General features: G+C 39.6%; 1 protein-coding gene across 1 annotated transcript; it reads left to right on the forward strand.

Moving 5' to 3' along the window:
• The first annotated feature begins 14,084 nt into the window (after positions 1 to 14,084).
• Positions 14,085 to 16,152, forward strand: LOC115824880 (uncharacterized). Its single transcript, XM_030788605.1, has 4 exons — positions 14,085 to 14,177; positions 14,386 to 14,525; positions 14,687 to 15,842; positions 16,048 to 16,152. Exons 1-4 carry the CDS (start codon positions 14,121 to 14,123, stop codon positions 16,150 to 16,152), a joined length of 1,458 nt encoding a protein of 485 aa, XP_030644465.1. The 5' UTR covers positions 14,085 to 14,120.
• Positions 16,153 to 17,591: the final 1,439 nt, after the last annotated feature.

Consider the following 17,591-nt stretch of genomic DNA (forward strand, 5'->3'; position numbering starts at 1 on the left):
TTTATTTAAAATAGTGACCCAAACATAGTCATATAAACGTGTATCAAATCAGTCGATGTTATAGAAGCTGTATATATCTGAGTAAGGGTGAAAAGTACTGTGCATTAAAACTACTCCTGTAAGTACAATTTATTGGAAAAAGTTACTTAAGTACACGTAACGGAGTAAACGTAACGTGTTACTACCCACCTCTGGTCGTCACATACCTGTTGTCCGCTGTGGCCCTGGTGCCGCTAACCCCGCCCTGTATAGCATCACCACTGTAACAAATCCAATAAGACATACCAAAAAATACTCTGTTAACTAAGAAGCTACATGTAAAACTTCAATAGCAGTAAATTATAGCATACAAACAAATTAACTATTGGTTACGTTGAACAAATTGTTTCATGTAAAAGAAAGAAAACAAAAAATCAAGCAGACAGCCCTTCTCTTTTAAGTTGTTATTGTTATTTATTTTTATGAGTGGAAAGGTTCAAGGCATGGCAGTTTAGCTCTGACCACGTAGTTTAAATGGCAACAGACATTAATGTTTACACAAATACATTTACCAAAAACAAGCGCTTAGGTTTTTTTTTTTTTCTTTTGGTCATTAGTGTTGATAAAAGCATTAGCTCAGGTTATATTGTAGAGGGTTCAACACATACCATGCCTCTGTCAGGTAGGCGACCTAATAAAACAATACTAGATTTATGTAGAGTTGGTGCATTTATGAAATATTCGGAGGCAGTGATACAATCAGCAGCAGTTTATTCAAGTAGAAACAAGGAGTAGCATGTGTGGCTCTTTCCCTCTCTCGATAGATATGTTCATTTGCATGTGGTTGTACTTAATATTTGTTGTGTTTGAAATGAAAAATAAACTTTATATCATTACACAATGTATATTAAAAGAACTGTTTTGTTAAAGTTCACCAATGCATTGATTTCTTTTGAAACTTCTTACGATGAAATTAATTTTTATGAAGATTTTCTCTCTTTCATTTTTACCTCTCCTTTTATTTTTAGACTTAAAGTTGCTGAGATGCTGACATATTTTTAAAATGTCCTTAAATGAAGAGCTTATATTCCCTTATATTGTTTTCTGTCCAGGTTCAAGAATTTTCTCTGCCTTTGGACAGATAGCTCTCTCTCTATATATATATTTCTCACTCGTTCACACTTTACAAACATGATTTTTTTTTCTCTTCTTTTTCCTAGGCTCCCAGTTCATCCAACACTCTATGCCTGAGAACCCTCCAGATCTGCTCCTTTACCTAGTAAAGAGCTGTTAGCAAAAGGCTTGGCTAAACAGATAAGTTTTCAGCCTTGACTTAAACATAGAGACTGTGTCTGAGTCTCAAACACTAATTGGGAGGCGGTTCCATAACTATGGGGCTCTGTAAGAGAAGGCTCTGGCACCTGCTGCAGCTGTCACGATTTGAGGTACCAACAAATGGCCTGCACCTTTCGAAGTTCTCACTGGTGTAATCAGTGATTGCATCGGAACATCTGTAAAGTGATACATAATAGTAAAGCGTCCTAGGGCTGTTATACTTAATATTAGCACTCATTGAATGCCTCTTGTCCAATCAAATTACTTGGTCAGCACTAACTGTTGTATAGTATTTAATATTACTCATATTTCACATTTAATGGACTATTCCGACTTGTACACTAAACTTTCCCTCATATAAACAAGATTTTTAATTATTCATTGAAGTATTTTCCAGTGGATGTGACCCCTCTCCTCCTTAAGTTATTTACCTTCCCCTCTCTCTTTGTCTCTGTCTCCCTCTTCCAATTTCTCTGTCCAGACTGTTCCAACACAGAGTGATGTCCGCATCCAGACCTCCATGGTTTTCCAGCCACCCCACTGACATGCTGCCTGTGATCTGTGACCTGGGTGAGTACTTACAGTAACATCCCTTCACCCTGCCTTTAAATCTTCACCCCTCCTCCATTTTCCGTCTCTGAAGACCAATGTCACTGAACACTAATAATAATAATATTAATTTAGAGCCCAATATCATTATTTGTAGTCTCAAAGGGCTTTACATGTCTATAACAAAGTCAAATCAAAATTATATCATGCATACGTTCGAGAAAATAGATAAGTCTTTAGTTTTGTTTTAAAGGTATTGAGAGAGTTTGCTTCCCTAACTTCTGTAGGTAAACCATTCCAGAGAAAAGGAGAGCGGTAGGAAAAGGCTCGGTTGCCAGCGGACTTCTTTTTAACTCTTGGAATGACTAATAATCCAGAATCTTGAGAGCGCAGGGTGCGAGGAGGGTTATAGGGTGTTGAGTCAGACAGGTAGGAAGGCGCAAGCCCATGTAAAATTTTATATGTTAATAAGAGGACCTTAAAATCTGCCCTTGCATGAATTGGGAGCCAATGAAGGGAAGCCAGGACAGGGCTAATTTGATTAAACTTCTTCGTTCTGGTCAGAATTCTAGCTGCAGCATTCTGGACCAGCTGAAGACTATTGGTACTAGAGGCAGGCAGGCCAGAGTAAAGAACATTGCAGTAATCGAGGCGAGACGTGACGAATGCGTGAACAGTGGTTTCTGCATCAGCCATACTTAGAAAGGGCCTAATTTTAGCAATGTTACAGAGGAGATAAAAGGCAGTTTTGGTTGTGTTCTTGATATGAGTGACTAGCGAGAGACTAGAGTCAAACATCATACCAAGGTTTTTAGCTGAAGAGTTTTGAGAGATGATGCAGTTGTCAAAATTTAGGGTAAGATCACTAAAAAGATGCTTATGCTTAGGGGGACCAATGACCAGCATTTCAGTCTTGCCTGCGTTAAGCATCAGGAAATCTGAAGACATCCAACCCTTAATAGCACAAAGACATGCCTCAAGGTTAGCCAATTCACAGAGGTCATTGTGCTGGATAGGTAAGAAAATCTGAGTATCGTCAGCATAACAATGGTTACAAACAACAGGCGACCCAGCTCCTGGTCCAAGCGCTTGTCATCTCCCGCCTGGACTACTGCAACGCTCTACTGGCTGGCTTACCGACCTGTGCCATCAGGCCGCTCCAGCTCATGAAGAACGCCGCTGCACGCCTAGTATTCAACCTCCCTAAGCACTCTCATGTCACTCCACTGCTTACTGCGCTCCACTGGCTTCCGGTAGCTGCCCGTATCCAATTCAAGACACTGGTACTGTCCTACCAGACCACAAGAGGCTCCGCCCCATCATATCTTCAGTCCCTAATAACTCCGTACACCCCTTCTAGAACCCTCCGCTCTACGACCTCTTGTCAGCTGACGGTCCCCTCACTTCGGGAACCCGGCAGCCACTCCTCCAGACCACGCCTCTTCTCCGCCATTGTCCCGTGGTGGTGGAACGACCTCCCTCATACAGTTAGGACTGCAGAATCCCTTACCATCTTCCGCAAGACACTGAAAACCCACCTCTTCAGAACCCACCTATCCCCCAATGCCTAACCTCCTTTCCCCAAAAAAAAAAAAAAACAAAAAGAAAAAACCTTGTCTTGTTTCTATGCTTGTCAAAGAATTCCAGGGGCGCAATTCGAAGGAGTAAATTGACGCTCAGTCTTATTGCGATGTCTGCTGATGAGGTATTAGGAATCCGACCGATGCACTGATTGTAAGTCGCTTTGGCTAAAAGCGTCTGCCAAGTGCTAAATTGTAAATTGTAAGTTAAAACTGTAACTACGAATAATGTCACCAAAAGGGAGCATGTAAATAGAGAATAGAAGAGGGCCAAGGACTGATCCCTGAGGAACACCATAGTTAAGCTTAAGGTATTCAGAGGTCACATTATTATAGTGGACACACTGCTTTTTCTCAGAGAGATAAGATTTAAACTAAGAGAGCGCCAGGCCACGAATGCCAATTTGGTTTTCCAGGCGCTTTAACAATATAGTGTGATCGACCGTGTCAAATGCTGCACTCAGATCAAGCAGAATAAGAACAGAAGTAGCACCAGCATCCATGTCTAATAAAAGATCATTAGTTGCTCTAATAAGCACGGTTTCAGTAGAGTGAAAAGACCTGAAGCCTGACTGAAATATTTCAAACAGACTGTTAGAAGACATATGGGCTATCAGCTGAGCAGCTACAATTTTTCAAGTATTTTTGAAAGAAACGGGAGATTAGAGATTGGCTTATAATTATTTAAGGCTTCAGGGTCAAGGTTCGTTTTTTTAAGTAAACGCTTGATCACGGCTGTTTTAAAAGAGGAGGCTACAACACCAGATTTAAGTGACATATTTAAAGTGTTTAAGATTGTTGGGCCGCGAACCGAGAAAAGCTCCATGTGGCCCATATAGACCTTTTGTTATCCCCCCCCCCCCAAAATCTTTATTGATTCAGTTTTGAATAATAATACTAATTATGTTAAACTTTCATTAATAATTATGTTTGATGTATATTTTAGGCACAATTTATATATGAAATATCAACTGAATGACTCTCACCCCACACATTATTGACTGTCTTCAGCTCCTGATTCACACATTCAACTTGAATTAACATGAAATAAGTAAGTCTAATTTTCAGTTTTATGTGCTTACCCTATTAACAGTTATAAAATCAAGTGTATAGAATATCTATTTTCTGTATAATATGCAATTTTAGTAATAAAAAAAAATATTTTGTGCCTGTCCCAATGTTCTGATCAACTCTGTTATCTCTGTTATAAAACTGCATAAAAATCTGGAAAAGGTTCTAATTAAAAGCATGTGACCTGCACCCAGTGATGTCACTTCCTCTGGCAGGAAACATCTGGAAGGCAGTGAGGTATGTCATGCTTCTTCTCTCATTATTTTGGACAAAATGTTGAGTATACGCCAACAGTATATTAATAATTTGTCAAATCTATTATTGTGATATTGCAGTGAATCTCATTCAGTTTTAAAAAAACAATATGATGAAAATCCATGAAATTCTGTTTTTAGACATGCTATGTGGTATATGGTTTGAGGTTAGCACATGGAGTTAGGGCACAAAATGGTGGAAAATGTCAACTCCGTTACAGTCAACTCTGTTAATGGTTTAAACAGTACAACAATAACAGAGTTGACGATGAGTAACAGAGTCAATTGTTCCCAATTGCATTTAAGAATTTTGCATTATTTTTCATTTATTATTGATTCTGAGTCATTTTAATGTAAAGGGTACATTTGTGGTATGCCATTCCAGGTTAAAGAAATTGAATAATTTCTGCTCTAGAAAGATGAAGCTGTCAGCAGCAGAGAGGCAACGGCAATACAGGGCCCGGCGAGATGCCGACCCTGTAAAGAGGGCAGAAAATTTGCAAAAAGACAGAAATAGGTGGCACAAAAGGAAAAATGCAGGGCAGACAAGCAGAGTGGCCAGTCTGAGTGAGAGGGAGCAAAGGCACAAACGTAGGTATTGGAGAGAGGCGCAGCAGAGGTGCAGGGCAAGAAGGCAGCAACTTGTAGAGATGACACCACCACAAAGTCCTGAACCAGACCCTGAACTACAGATGTCCAGGTTAGATTTGTGCATGGTTAGAAGAGTGCGTAGGTCCATGAGTCTATAATTTTTTCATATAGGGTAACTATACAGTAAGTCATAGGTAGCTTAAGAAAAGTGTAGTTCTTTGTTAGGATTGTCAACATGACAGCATGTAACTGAACTGTTTCTTCCAAGTTGTTGTGTCTTAAAGGTACACTCCATACACATTTTAATTAAAGGTTCACTATGTAACTTTTTTAATGACAAATTTGCTTATATAGTCCTATATTCATGAACCGTAGGTCTTTTAAAGAGGCAATGTGCTCTTTTTATTCTCACCACACTATAACACATGCCTGTTTTGCTCTGATGTTTACAAATAGAAATGTAATGTAATGTAAAGTACATCTAAAGCTCACATTAGCTCCTGCAAACTGCTATTCCTTGTATCAAGAGCTCTGTCTCTTTGTTTGTTTGTAGGCCTGTAAGTGCACCTTTAATAATAAATGCCCATTTTTGTGAAATAAAACTTACTGTTAAGGGTTAAGGAGTGTGCCTTTATGTAAGCTGAAAAATATTTAAATTGTTAAATTCAGTTTGAATTTAAATTTGTTTTTATTGTTTCAGACAAAGGAGATCAGGACGAAGGAAAATAAAACGGGAGAACTCCAAATTATACAGAGAAATTGAAAAATTAAAAATTTTGCTGAAAAAGAAAACAACCGCTGTCCGAAATACCAGAAACGCCTTCAGAGACTGACGAGTGTGTCTGAATCCCCTCGATCAAAAACACAGAAACAGATAGGAAGATATAAAGTCCCTGCAGAGGTTCAAAGAACTCTCCTTTTTCATAATGTGCTAATAAAAAGTATCAGACAAAAGTACCAAGAAACTAAAGAAGAGCGAGTGCGTCAGATGATATCACGAATTGTGTCAGGAAAGATCATAAAAAATTACAAACTACAGAAAACAACACATACCTCACTTGGTTTTTCAAGAAAGCGGTTTGGCAAGGGCAACCAAAATGAACTGTCTTTTCGAAGAAGAAAATATCGATCAACGCAAAGCAAGTTCCAAAAGAAGGTACAGGAATTCTTTTTGAGAGATGATGTCAGCCGCTCGACTGCAGGAAAAAAACAAACCATCACAAGGGGAAAATCAAAAATGCAGAAAAGGTTTCTAAATGATACATTAAAAAATCTTCATCGCAAATTCCATCTTGAGAATCCATCAAGTCAGCTCTCATATGCACTTTTCTGTTACATGCGTCCTTTCTGGGTTGTCCATCCATCCATATCTGACAGAGAGACCCGTCTCTGTAAAGTTCATGAAAACTTATCCTTCCTTGTGCAGAAGCTTCATACACTCCAACTTCTTGGGACAACTGACTTGGAAATCATCGCAAACTCAATATGCTGTGACCCTGCAAGCAAAGAATGCATGTATGGAGAATGCGCCGAATGCAGAAGCAACGCCTATCGGCTCAACCATGACTATGATGCTGAGGCTCTGATGAGATTTGTGCAGTGGACAACTGAATTGGGAGAAAGGAGGAAGAAAAACAAAGAAAGTGAGAAAGAACCACAACCAGTCCGAATGACTGTGAAAAATGAGTTGGAGTGTTCTCTAGGAGATATGACTGATATGTTCCAGAACCAGCTGAGAGTTTTCACAAGGCATCAATTCAACATTAAAACGCAATACACCCATTACCGTGAGCTCAAGAAAAGCATGAAGTCTCATGAGTGTTTGATTCACATTGATTTTTCTGAAAATTATGCATGCAAATTGTCAGCAAAGATTCAGGCAGTTCACTTCGCATCCTCTCAGCAGCAGGCAACTCTGCATACGGGAATCCTTCACGTGGGCGGAGTAGACAAACATTAGTGCTTCACGACCATCTCAGCATCAAAAGAGAAAAGTCCAGCTGCTATATGGACGCACCTGTCCCCCGTGCTAGATCATGTGAAAATCCACCATCCATCAGTAACTTTGGTTCATTTTTTAAGTGATGGACCATGCACCCAATACCGCCAGAAGGGCAACTTCTATAAGTTTAGCACAGAGTTATTCAACAAGGGCTTCAAGAAAGGCACATGGAGCTTCTTTGAAGCAAGCCATGGGAAAGGTGCTCCAGATGGAGTGGGTGGGGTTTTAAAAAGAACAGCAGACAGATTGGTAAGTGAAGGCAAAGACATTCCAAATGCCAAGCAATTGTACGACAGTCTAATGGCTGCCCACACATCTGTACAGCTGTTCTACATTGACGAGGAAGCTGTGGACAAAGCTGTACAGGAGATGCCAAAACGACTCCCAGTGGTTCCTTCTACAATGCGTCTTCATCAGATGATCACTCTCGCACCAGGAAAGATCATCTACAGAGATGTAAGCTGTCTCTGCTCAACTAAGCAGATTCTTGAGTGTACATGTCACAACACACAAAGGTTTGAATTTGATGTTCAGCCCAACTTTTCTGTTACCACTGAAGAGCAACAAGCGCAGGCAACAAATAAAATCAATTGGGAGAGCAAAGATGTCATTGGACAGTGGTGTGTCATCAAATATGATGACGACATTTATCCTGGGACCATTGTTGAGGTCAGTGAGACACATGCAAAAGTCACATGCATGCACAAAGTGGGTCGAAATCGCTTTTTCTGGCCAATGCGTGAAGATACTTTGTGGTATCTCTTCGACGATGTCCTCAGAATCATTCCACAACCAACCTCAGTGACGGGACGTCATGTAGCAATAAACAAAGATATATGGGAAGAAATTGCCAATAACTGATTTGCATGCCCAGGGCATGAGGGAGCTTGTATGGTGAAGCATGGGGGCGACAATTCCTGAAGAGGCTGTATAGTGAGCATGGATGTGTTGGCTCTCTAGGCTCTCTATGATGCCAATCAGAATAAAATATTTTGAAAGCTATTTTATTTCCCAGCTCAGTAATGCATGAGACACATGCAGTTATTATACAAGTTCATGAGAGATCTGTCATTCCAATTTATTTGTTAGGATTAAATAATTGTTTTTACATTTAAAAATGGTTTTAACAGTTTTTGAGTTAGACAGAAAATGTTGTTGTTGTTGGTCTTTTAACTACGGGTGGTCAACTCTGTTACTCATATCAACTCTGTTACCATCACTGTCAACTCTGTTTGTTTAAGGTTTTGCTTTAAAAATGATCATTACACATTTTATTGTTAACAAATTGATCAGAAGCTGCGTCACAACTAACATTTTTACTACATGAAATTTCAAAGCATTTCATTCATTTTTAAAGCTATTTTTAGAGAAAATGCACACCATCTTGGCAATTTTTCAGTTAAATGTGTTGATATTTTTACTCAAAAACAAAAAGTCTCTATTTTATTAGACTTAAAGTTGAATTAATGGATGTGGAGACAAAAGTTCTCTTAGGGAAGACAGAGCTTTAAATTGTATTACATTTGTTGACCATATAAATTTGACCCAATTTGTCTACAACAGAGTTGACCGGTTTTTCTGTTTGTACATTGTTTTTCAGAATAAATATTTTAAATCTTACAGGTTTAAGTTCAGCAAATACTGAAAATGTCAAATTTAAAGAGTGTTCAATGAGAATAAAAAAAGTTTAATGGAAAAAAATATTCCTCTTTTTTGTTTTCTTTCTATACCTGAAATGTACCCGCAATTCTGGAATGGGCCCTGTAAAGTTAGGAGGTGGGGGATCAAGGAGGCAAGACGCTTGTTTAGCAGAGTGCACCAATTTGGACAGCGCGTCTAGAGAGATAGGGTTAAACTGAGTTAAAGGCTGCACATCCTGACTAATCTTAGGCGCAGTAACAGAGAGCGTGCAGGCAGTCTGATTTGATCAATTAATTTGAATATTACGACCAATTAAGTCTATTTTTTGCGAGAAAAATTCAACAAAATCGTTTGCGGTAAAAGGGCTAGATTGAGGGGAGTGATTCTGGGTAAGTTTAGATACTGTATCAGAAAGGAACCTGGGGTTATTTTTGTTAACATTAATTATTTTCGAGTAATACGCGGATTTGGCTGTGTAGACAGCGCGTTTATAAACTGTCGTGCCATGCAAGCTGTCGTGCCATGCAAGCCAGAAAACCGCTAGTTTGGTTGCCCGCCAGCTTCGTTCCAATTTCCTACGCACCCGCTTCAGCGCGCGGGTTTCATTATCAATCCAAGGTGTGAAGTGTTTACGCCTATTTTTTATAGTTAATGGTGCTACCATATGTAGTACATTACGAAGGGTAAAATTTATGCTGTCCGTCAAGTCGTTCAAAGATCTTTGCTGATCATTGAAAGAGTTGAGAGCAGTAGGAAGCAGATCAGCGAGCGCAGCAGTGGTGGAAGAATTAACGCGACGGCAGCTACGAACCGCGGTAGAGACAATTGGCATGAACGGAAGAGTTACTTGGAAAGTAATAAGAAAATGGTCTGAGAGGACAGCGGAGTAAGGAGAGACGACAACGTGAGAGATATCTAGTCCACGAGCTAGAATAAGATCTAAAGTGTTGCCACTGAAATGAGTTGGTTCATGGACATATTGGTTGAAGCCAAATCTGTCTATGATAGCTGTAAAAGCTTTATTAAGTGAATCAGAATTGTTATTGATGTGGATATTAAAGTCCCCCAGTATCAGGATTTTATCCACTCTAGTAAGAACAACAGAGGTAAATTCAGAAAACTCATCTAGAAATTGACTATAGGGCCCCGGGGGACGATAGAGCACTGCTATGAGAAAAGTTGAGGCAGTACCATATTGCTTCACAGAGAGCAACTCAAAGGAGTCAAAATTAGGTAAACTAAGGGTGTTAGGAGTAAATTTAGTATTATAGATTAGAGCTGCACCCCCACCTGTCTTTGCTGCCCTAGCAGCACAGGAAAAGGAATAGTTAGGGGGTGAAGCGTGATTTAAAGGGAGAAAAACATTTGACTTTAACCAAGTTTCACACAAACCCATCATGTCCAGGCCAAGGTCACTGATCAGGTCACTAACAAGCAACGCCTTAAGTGAAAACGATCTGATATTGATAAAACCTAACTTCAGCGTAATCGGGCTTACAGTAATCATATTGGGGCAGGGAGTCAGTTGAATTGGAACTAAATTGCTACGAAATATGGTCTGTTTGACTCTAGATCGAAATGAGCTACGTGGCTGTGAAAATGCACCAATGGGAAAAATGTCTCTACTAGCTATATACATAGTCATATTAGTCTTAACATTATGATGTCCATTACGATGAACATTATTTGTTAGAAGGATACTTTGAAGAGGGCGACGGTTTTCTCGTTGTTTCTGTTGTCTCTGCCTGACCAGTGCTCCAGCTCTTTTGCCCCGCTTCCTTCTCCGGCTCTGTTTACAAGGTGTAGCAGGTAGGCTAAACAATTTAAATCTAATCAAATGGAAGTCCGCTTAGTCCGCTGAACAATTTTTGTTTATAAAATGCGTATTGATTGTAGATCTGATGTTGATCAAAGTCTCCCTATTGTAGGTGATCATAACTTTCAAAATTATAGTGTTCTTGCATAAAATAGTGTGAATAAATTAACAAAAAAGTTCAATTTAAGATAGAGCTCAGAGAATGACAGCCATCTTGACGGCGCGTTACCTTGGAGTAATGAGTTAAATGGTTTTGGTACTTGAGATATGGCAACAGCTAAGAGCAATGTGAGTGTAGGTTTTTTTATTATATGTAGAGGGAAAATTTTTAATGTATTAGGATGCCTTTTGTCTTTCCCATCTCTACAGATCTTTACTGGGTTATCAGAGTAAGCCTAACACAGATCACCAATCAAGCAACAAAGCTGGTAAGAGCCTAAATCAGAAGGTCTCTCTCACACACACACGCACACACATACACAGTTGTGTGTTTCGGACTTTCACCCCTAGAGAATAGTGGATGTTCAAATGCTTTATCAAAAAGCATATACTATACATTTTTCTTGAAAGAATTAAAGATTAATTATAATCTTTTTCTTGCCATATTGTCTTCTTCTAACTGACTGAAGGTCATTTGAAGTTCTTCAGAATTCTCATTTTGGTCTGTTCTTTGGTTCTGTGGCTTTGTTAACTGAAAAGAGCTGCCTCCAAATAGTTTTTGTTATGATTGCATTAAGCAAAATGGACAAGGGCCTCACTCTGGTCTTTGCCTGGGGCCTCCAAATCACTAAAACGACCCCTGATTCAGTGTTTTCCCGGCATAGGCCTGTATGCTGCAGCTATTCATGAGAGTAACGCTGCCTGCGTCTTGAACATGTAAACAGTCTTGGGTTGTAGTGTGGTTATAGTGAGGTAGTAGTTTACTATTAGTATTTACTATGATCCCTTTATAGCCATCCCGGAGAAACAAAGTAGTCCCCATTCCACAACTCTACCCCCTACCGTTAGAGTATAATTTATGTGAAGTATTTTCATTAGATCTCAATAAAAAAATGCAGCGCGACTACCATGGTAACGCCAACGCTGCACAGGTAGCTAGCATTCCGAAAGGAAATAATCGGAAAGGTAGCAAACAATATTAATCGTATCTTCTAAACATTTCATGTTTTTTATCTATTCACCTGTCCCTGAGGAAGACTGTGACACTCGACGCATATACTGGGGAGATGGATGTTTCGCCAGCTATCCAGTATCTACGGTGATGAACGAGTCTATTCAGTCCGAAGCCTATCCAATTCGCGTTTAACAGTGGTGACATGACATTCTAATCACAAAAATAACTATCCTTAGATACATTTTTTAAGATGATCTTGCAGAATGTGTCGGGTGAAAAAAAGCAGAATTTGTTAAACTCACCCGCCAATCATCATGACCACGCCCATTGTTTACCCTATGACGTCGGTCAGAGCCGCCTATAAAACCGGGCGCGCTGTGGCGAGTTCATTCAGTCTTTCGCTAGTCGAGGCAGAAGTTTATGAGAAGTTCATACGCAACTGATTTGTTGGAGATAAATCATGTCCGAGGAAATGCCAAAGGAGGAGCAGGTAAATACTACTGATCATTTAGGCCTGATTTTTAGTGATGTTTATCCATTTGCGTTCTATTTAGAGTAGTCTATGACCTGTATTATTGTAAATCCCTGGTTGTGACTGCGACTGATCCGTATTCTCTAATTTCTCAGATTTTGTCATTAGAGTTAACGATAGCAGTAGATTAGGTTATGTTAACCAATTGTTGTTTCTGTGTTTAAATTTCTTCTAAATTGGCTGTTAAAATAGGACGTACAATAGTTTGATTCTCTTGGGTATCATAACAGCTGATTTACTTACATTTGTAAACCAGATTTGGTGAGGAAGATTTGAACACTGGTGTAAATTAGCCGCGTACAATAGCAGTATCGCCTGAAATGTGGAACGAGTGTATCACGTAACCTGTCTTTAAGGGTAACACGTCAAACTCAATAACACGTACTTGGAGCGCATACAGATATGAGCTCTTCTGTATTATTGGCTGCGTACTTGTTGAATAGTTATTGATAATATAGTCAAACACGGTGGCCAGTCAGAATCTCTCATTTGCCTAATAGCAGCATCCAATCAGAATAAACCATTTGCTTACTAGGACTCTGCGCTACGGGCTATTAAGCGAATATGTGGCTTACCAGTGACACATGCAGAGTAAAATAAATCTGTTTATCAGAAATGGAAGGTCTTTGTCACAGCATAGAATCATTTATGTGTTCATCTTGTATTCCTACTCTGATGTCCAGGTGAAAAACAGCGAAGTGTCTCTGAAGACTGCGGCTGTAGAGCAGACTCACACCGCTAAGCATGGGGGGCAGCGTCGTAGCAAGACTGCTGAGGATGCGTTTGCTGTTCCAGACATGAAGAATGTTGAGTTTTCTGACACCATCCTCAGTTTCCTGAAGAAGCTGACCAAGGGGTATGACCTGTTTTGAAGGAGCTCTTTTCCAAATCAAGGAAAGATCTCAAGTCATTCTGCTCTTACGAACTTTCTTAATTGCTGAAGAGGCGTCAATAGCCACCCTGCGTTTGAATCTGTATAGGAATTAACTTATGTACAATTAGAACTCATTTCACTGTATGTGATAGTCTTTAATCTTATATGATCTAATGTCGTGTACATGTCTGTCAATATTTATGGTAGTTTGTTAGTATTATTGTGTTCTATCTAAAGCCACATTTTAAGTACACGATTTTAATTACACTGATTACATTATTTATTATTATTATTACTATTATATTATTGTTATTATAATTGGTACTGGTATCGTGATCATGACCAATATAATAATCAGTATAATGACCAGTATAGCTCGGACACCCGGGAGGAGCTTGCAGTAGAGCCGCTGCTCCTCTGCATTGAAAGGAGCCAGTTGAGGTGGTTCGGGCACCTAGTCAGGATGCCTCCTGGGCACCTCCCTGTGGAGGCGTTCTGGGCACGATCAACTGGGAGGAGACCCCGGGGAAGACCCAGGACACGTTGGGAGAATTATATCTCGGCTGGCCTGGGAACGCCTTGGGATCCCCCAGGAGGAGCTGGTGGATGTAGCCAGGGAAAGGGATGTCTGGGCTGCCCTCCTCAGCCTGCTGCCACCACGACCCGATCCCGGATAAGTGGCAGAAAATGAATGAATGAATGAATGACCAATATTATTATAATCAATATAATAATTAGTATAACATTCTGTAGTGATTGTGTGTATTACATATAATCATTAAATGATTTGTGTCTTTTGCAGAACACAGACTCTGATTGAGGAAGGACGATGTGATGTGGTAAGTCTTCACTTTTTGCTTTTTAGCTATGTTCCATAAAATTTCAAAATTATTGTCATCGTATTTCATGATAAAACCATTTGCATTCACGAGAATATTCAGTCAAGACGCTTTTGTAAAAAAAAAATCAGCTTCAATGGCACGTCCCATTTCTGGTTCAGTATTTGACTCCACATTCACTTCACATGTGTTCCCTTTTTCAATGCAGGTGACCAAGGAGAAAATCGACAAGGTCGTCCTGGACAATGTCAGGTTGATCAGTGAGGTCTCCCTGATGATAATCCTTCCTGCGCTCTCTCGTATTGCAGAAACAGAGCCAGAGTCGTATCTGCATCCATCCCCAGATTCGTAAGTCACTGAATGATCATCTGTACGTCTGTAAACTCGTCACTTAACGTTATCTTAAATAACGAAGGTTGCGTAATGTAATCCAGATGAAGGTGTTCCTGTGATGAAACTGATCAAATGTACCGACAGACTCTCTCAATATATGGATGTTTTGTTTGTAGGTCTGCGTCTGAGTACCTGGTGGACTTGATTCAACCAAGACCCTGGAGGCCACTGGACTACTTCTTTGAAACGACAGATGAATTACTGCTAGAAAAAGTGGTGGATGCCTTTGACCAGATACCCAGGGAGCTCTTCTCTGGCCATGACTGCTTGTACACTGACTCCCCTGAGCTCCCTTCAGCTTTGATCCAAGAAGTCCTGTATCAGGTCAACACAGCAATGCGAGCGGCCTGGGAGAAGAAGACGTCGAGAGACCATCCACTGAAGAATTTTTACATCATGGATGAGTTCTGTAATAAGGCAGGGGATCTGCTGGAGTTCACCATCTGTGACATAGTGAACTTTTTTCGTGTTGTACGGCCGTGGCGAGACGAGAGTTTCTACGATCTGGAGTTGATGACACAGCAGGTCACGACTGCCTTATCTCAAACTGTGAACAAGAGTTCGTACTTGGAGGAAAGAAATCTAGCCTTACTAGACAGGCTGTCTGCGGCAAGAGATCGGCTTCGGTACCTGAGCGACAAACACGAATTTGTCAAGAGTCTACCGTCAACAGAGTCCTCACTGAGTGCTGAGAGCACAGCATCAACGCCAGAGTCCTCAGTAAGCACAGAAGAGGACAATGAACATTTTTCAGATGGAGAAACACAGTCCTGTGTCTCCTCTGAGTTTAGAACCGTCGTGGACAGCCGTGGTTCGCCTCTGGAGGAAGCTCCAGATTCCACATCTGACACTGCTGTTGAAGGAGCCAGGTTCACAACACTGCTGCTGGTCAGACTCCTGTCAAAGTACACCCAGCAGGACATGGCTCACAACACTCAGTCCTCCAACGAAGCAGTCTGCAAGATCATTGGAAACATCATGGCAATTTCCTCAACGTCAGGAAGTGCCCAGGTTTTGCAGACTCAAGATATATTTGGGAAGGTTTACAAGGAGATCGTTGACGAGTTGGGCACAGAGACGATCCTAGAGGTGACCGCTGAGTCGCAAGATTTAGCATTTGACAGAGTGCTGGTCAGAGCTCTGTCAAAAGTGCTCATGGAGGCCGACATCAAGATGGAGGGGAGTCAGCGTCCTCCTCAGAATGAGGAGAAGAAAAAGACAAACGGAGGAAGATTCAAGCTCCGCATCCCTAAGCTGACGTTTAGAAAAAAGGTAAGGAGTTCTTCTTTTTAACTGAGTGATTTATTTTTTCTCCTCATTTGTCTGTGTATTTATAGTTACATGAGTAAATCATAATTTTCATTTAGATATAAGATAGTTATAAAATCTGCTCAATGTCACATTTCTTTATACAGTTACTTGGTAGGTAATTACGTGGTTTAAAAAAAAAAAAAAACTTGTTCTTTCTCTTAAACAGAAATCAACAGACCCTGCAGCTTCATCCAGTGCCCCGGAAAAAAAGACCCAGAAACCTACCCTCATGAAGAGGATTCTCGGCGTCTTCAAGAGAAGCTACTTCTAATTCTGTTCAAGACTTTGCTCCTCCCAAACCATGAACGAGTCTTGATGATGAAACATAATAAATGGATGGTCCTTCAAAATACATTTCTGAGCATCTTTGTGTTTCTCATAATAATAATTAAAGAAAAAAAAAAAAAAAATATATATATATATATTTATAAATATAATTTTTTATATATAATTATATATATATATATGTATATATTTGTTTACTATATATAATTTTAATATATATGTAATTTTTTAAATTTAATTTGTTTAACAAAGGGATACCAGGCATTGGTATAGTAAACATTTTTTAAGGCTATTTACAACTAGACAAATATGGTAGAAATAGCACAAGACTCCAAAGGGCTAAATTAAAATACTTAAAAGAATGAAAAATACAGAGTGACAAATATACAAATCCAAGAGGCTCTAATTTTCATATGCCTTTTCTGTCAATTACCTGTAACTTCAGACGTGGGTCAAAGAGTCTTTTAATGTGTATACAACGTATTAATCTACTTTAATATTCAAATCTAATCTCACCTAAACTGGACAATCTGTCAGGTTTACTCATTTCTTGCATTTCATTAAGGATGAAAATATCTACACAGAATGACTGTTCTGCACACCAACACTACTGTGTAACACAATGTTTATTGTTGATTTATAGGGGAACATTAGTTTACAAATTTCTGTCAGCACCATTGTTTTGTAGGTTTTAACTCGTGTAATACGTATTACATGTACATGTTCAAATGGAATTTGTTTGCTATGTACCGAACTCTTACTCAAGATATCTCAAACTACAGTAGCTTAAAATTAGCATAAGTTTGAAGGGTTTATTCATTGTTCAAGAATTGAATCAGTATTAAGCTCAAGTTCTGTACTTGAGGTTAAAGATTTTAAAGATGCAAACTGGGGAAATAAATGAAACCTTATATGAAAAATAAGGACTGCGCAGTTCACTCGACAGAGCTAACATACCTAACCGTATAGTTTAAGTTAGCTAGCCAACATTGGGTGGACAGCCACTGCATCACAAAAAGAGGTGTATTTGATGTCAAGCTTATTAACAGAATTCATCTGTATATGACTTTGGTCAGCAAACGTGTGAGGCAAAAGTGTAGAGTGAGGTGGGTATATATAGTTAGTAGCTAGCTAACTGCTCTAGGCTGTGTAGAGGTGGCAAATGCTGAAGTTACTAGCTAACAATGCTAAGTTAAGTAATGCCACCAGTAACATGAGCTACATAAGCCTAACATGAAATATTAAATTAGATGGTAGTCAAGAGGAAATAATGAGTATACTCTATCAAAGATCGCACAAGTCCCTATCTGCCAGCCAACAACCATCTGGTCTACACAGCCTAGAGCAGTTAGCTAGCTACTAACTATATGTACGCACCTCACTCTACACTTTTGCCTCACAAGTTTGCCGACCAAAGTCAGTTAC

Source organism: Chanos chanos, chromosome 12 (assembly GCF_902362185.1).
Source record: "Chanos chanos chromosome 12, fChaCha1.1, whole genome shotgun sequence".
NCBI classification, from domain to species: domain Eukaryota; kingdom Metazoa; phylum Chordata; class Actinopteri; order Gonorynchiformes; family Chanidae; genus Chanos; species Chanos chanos.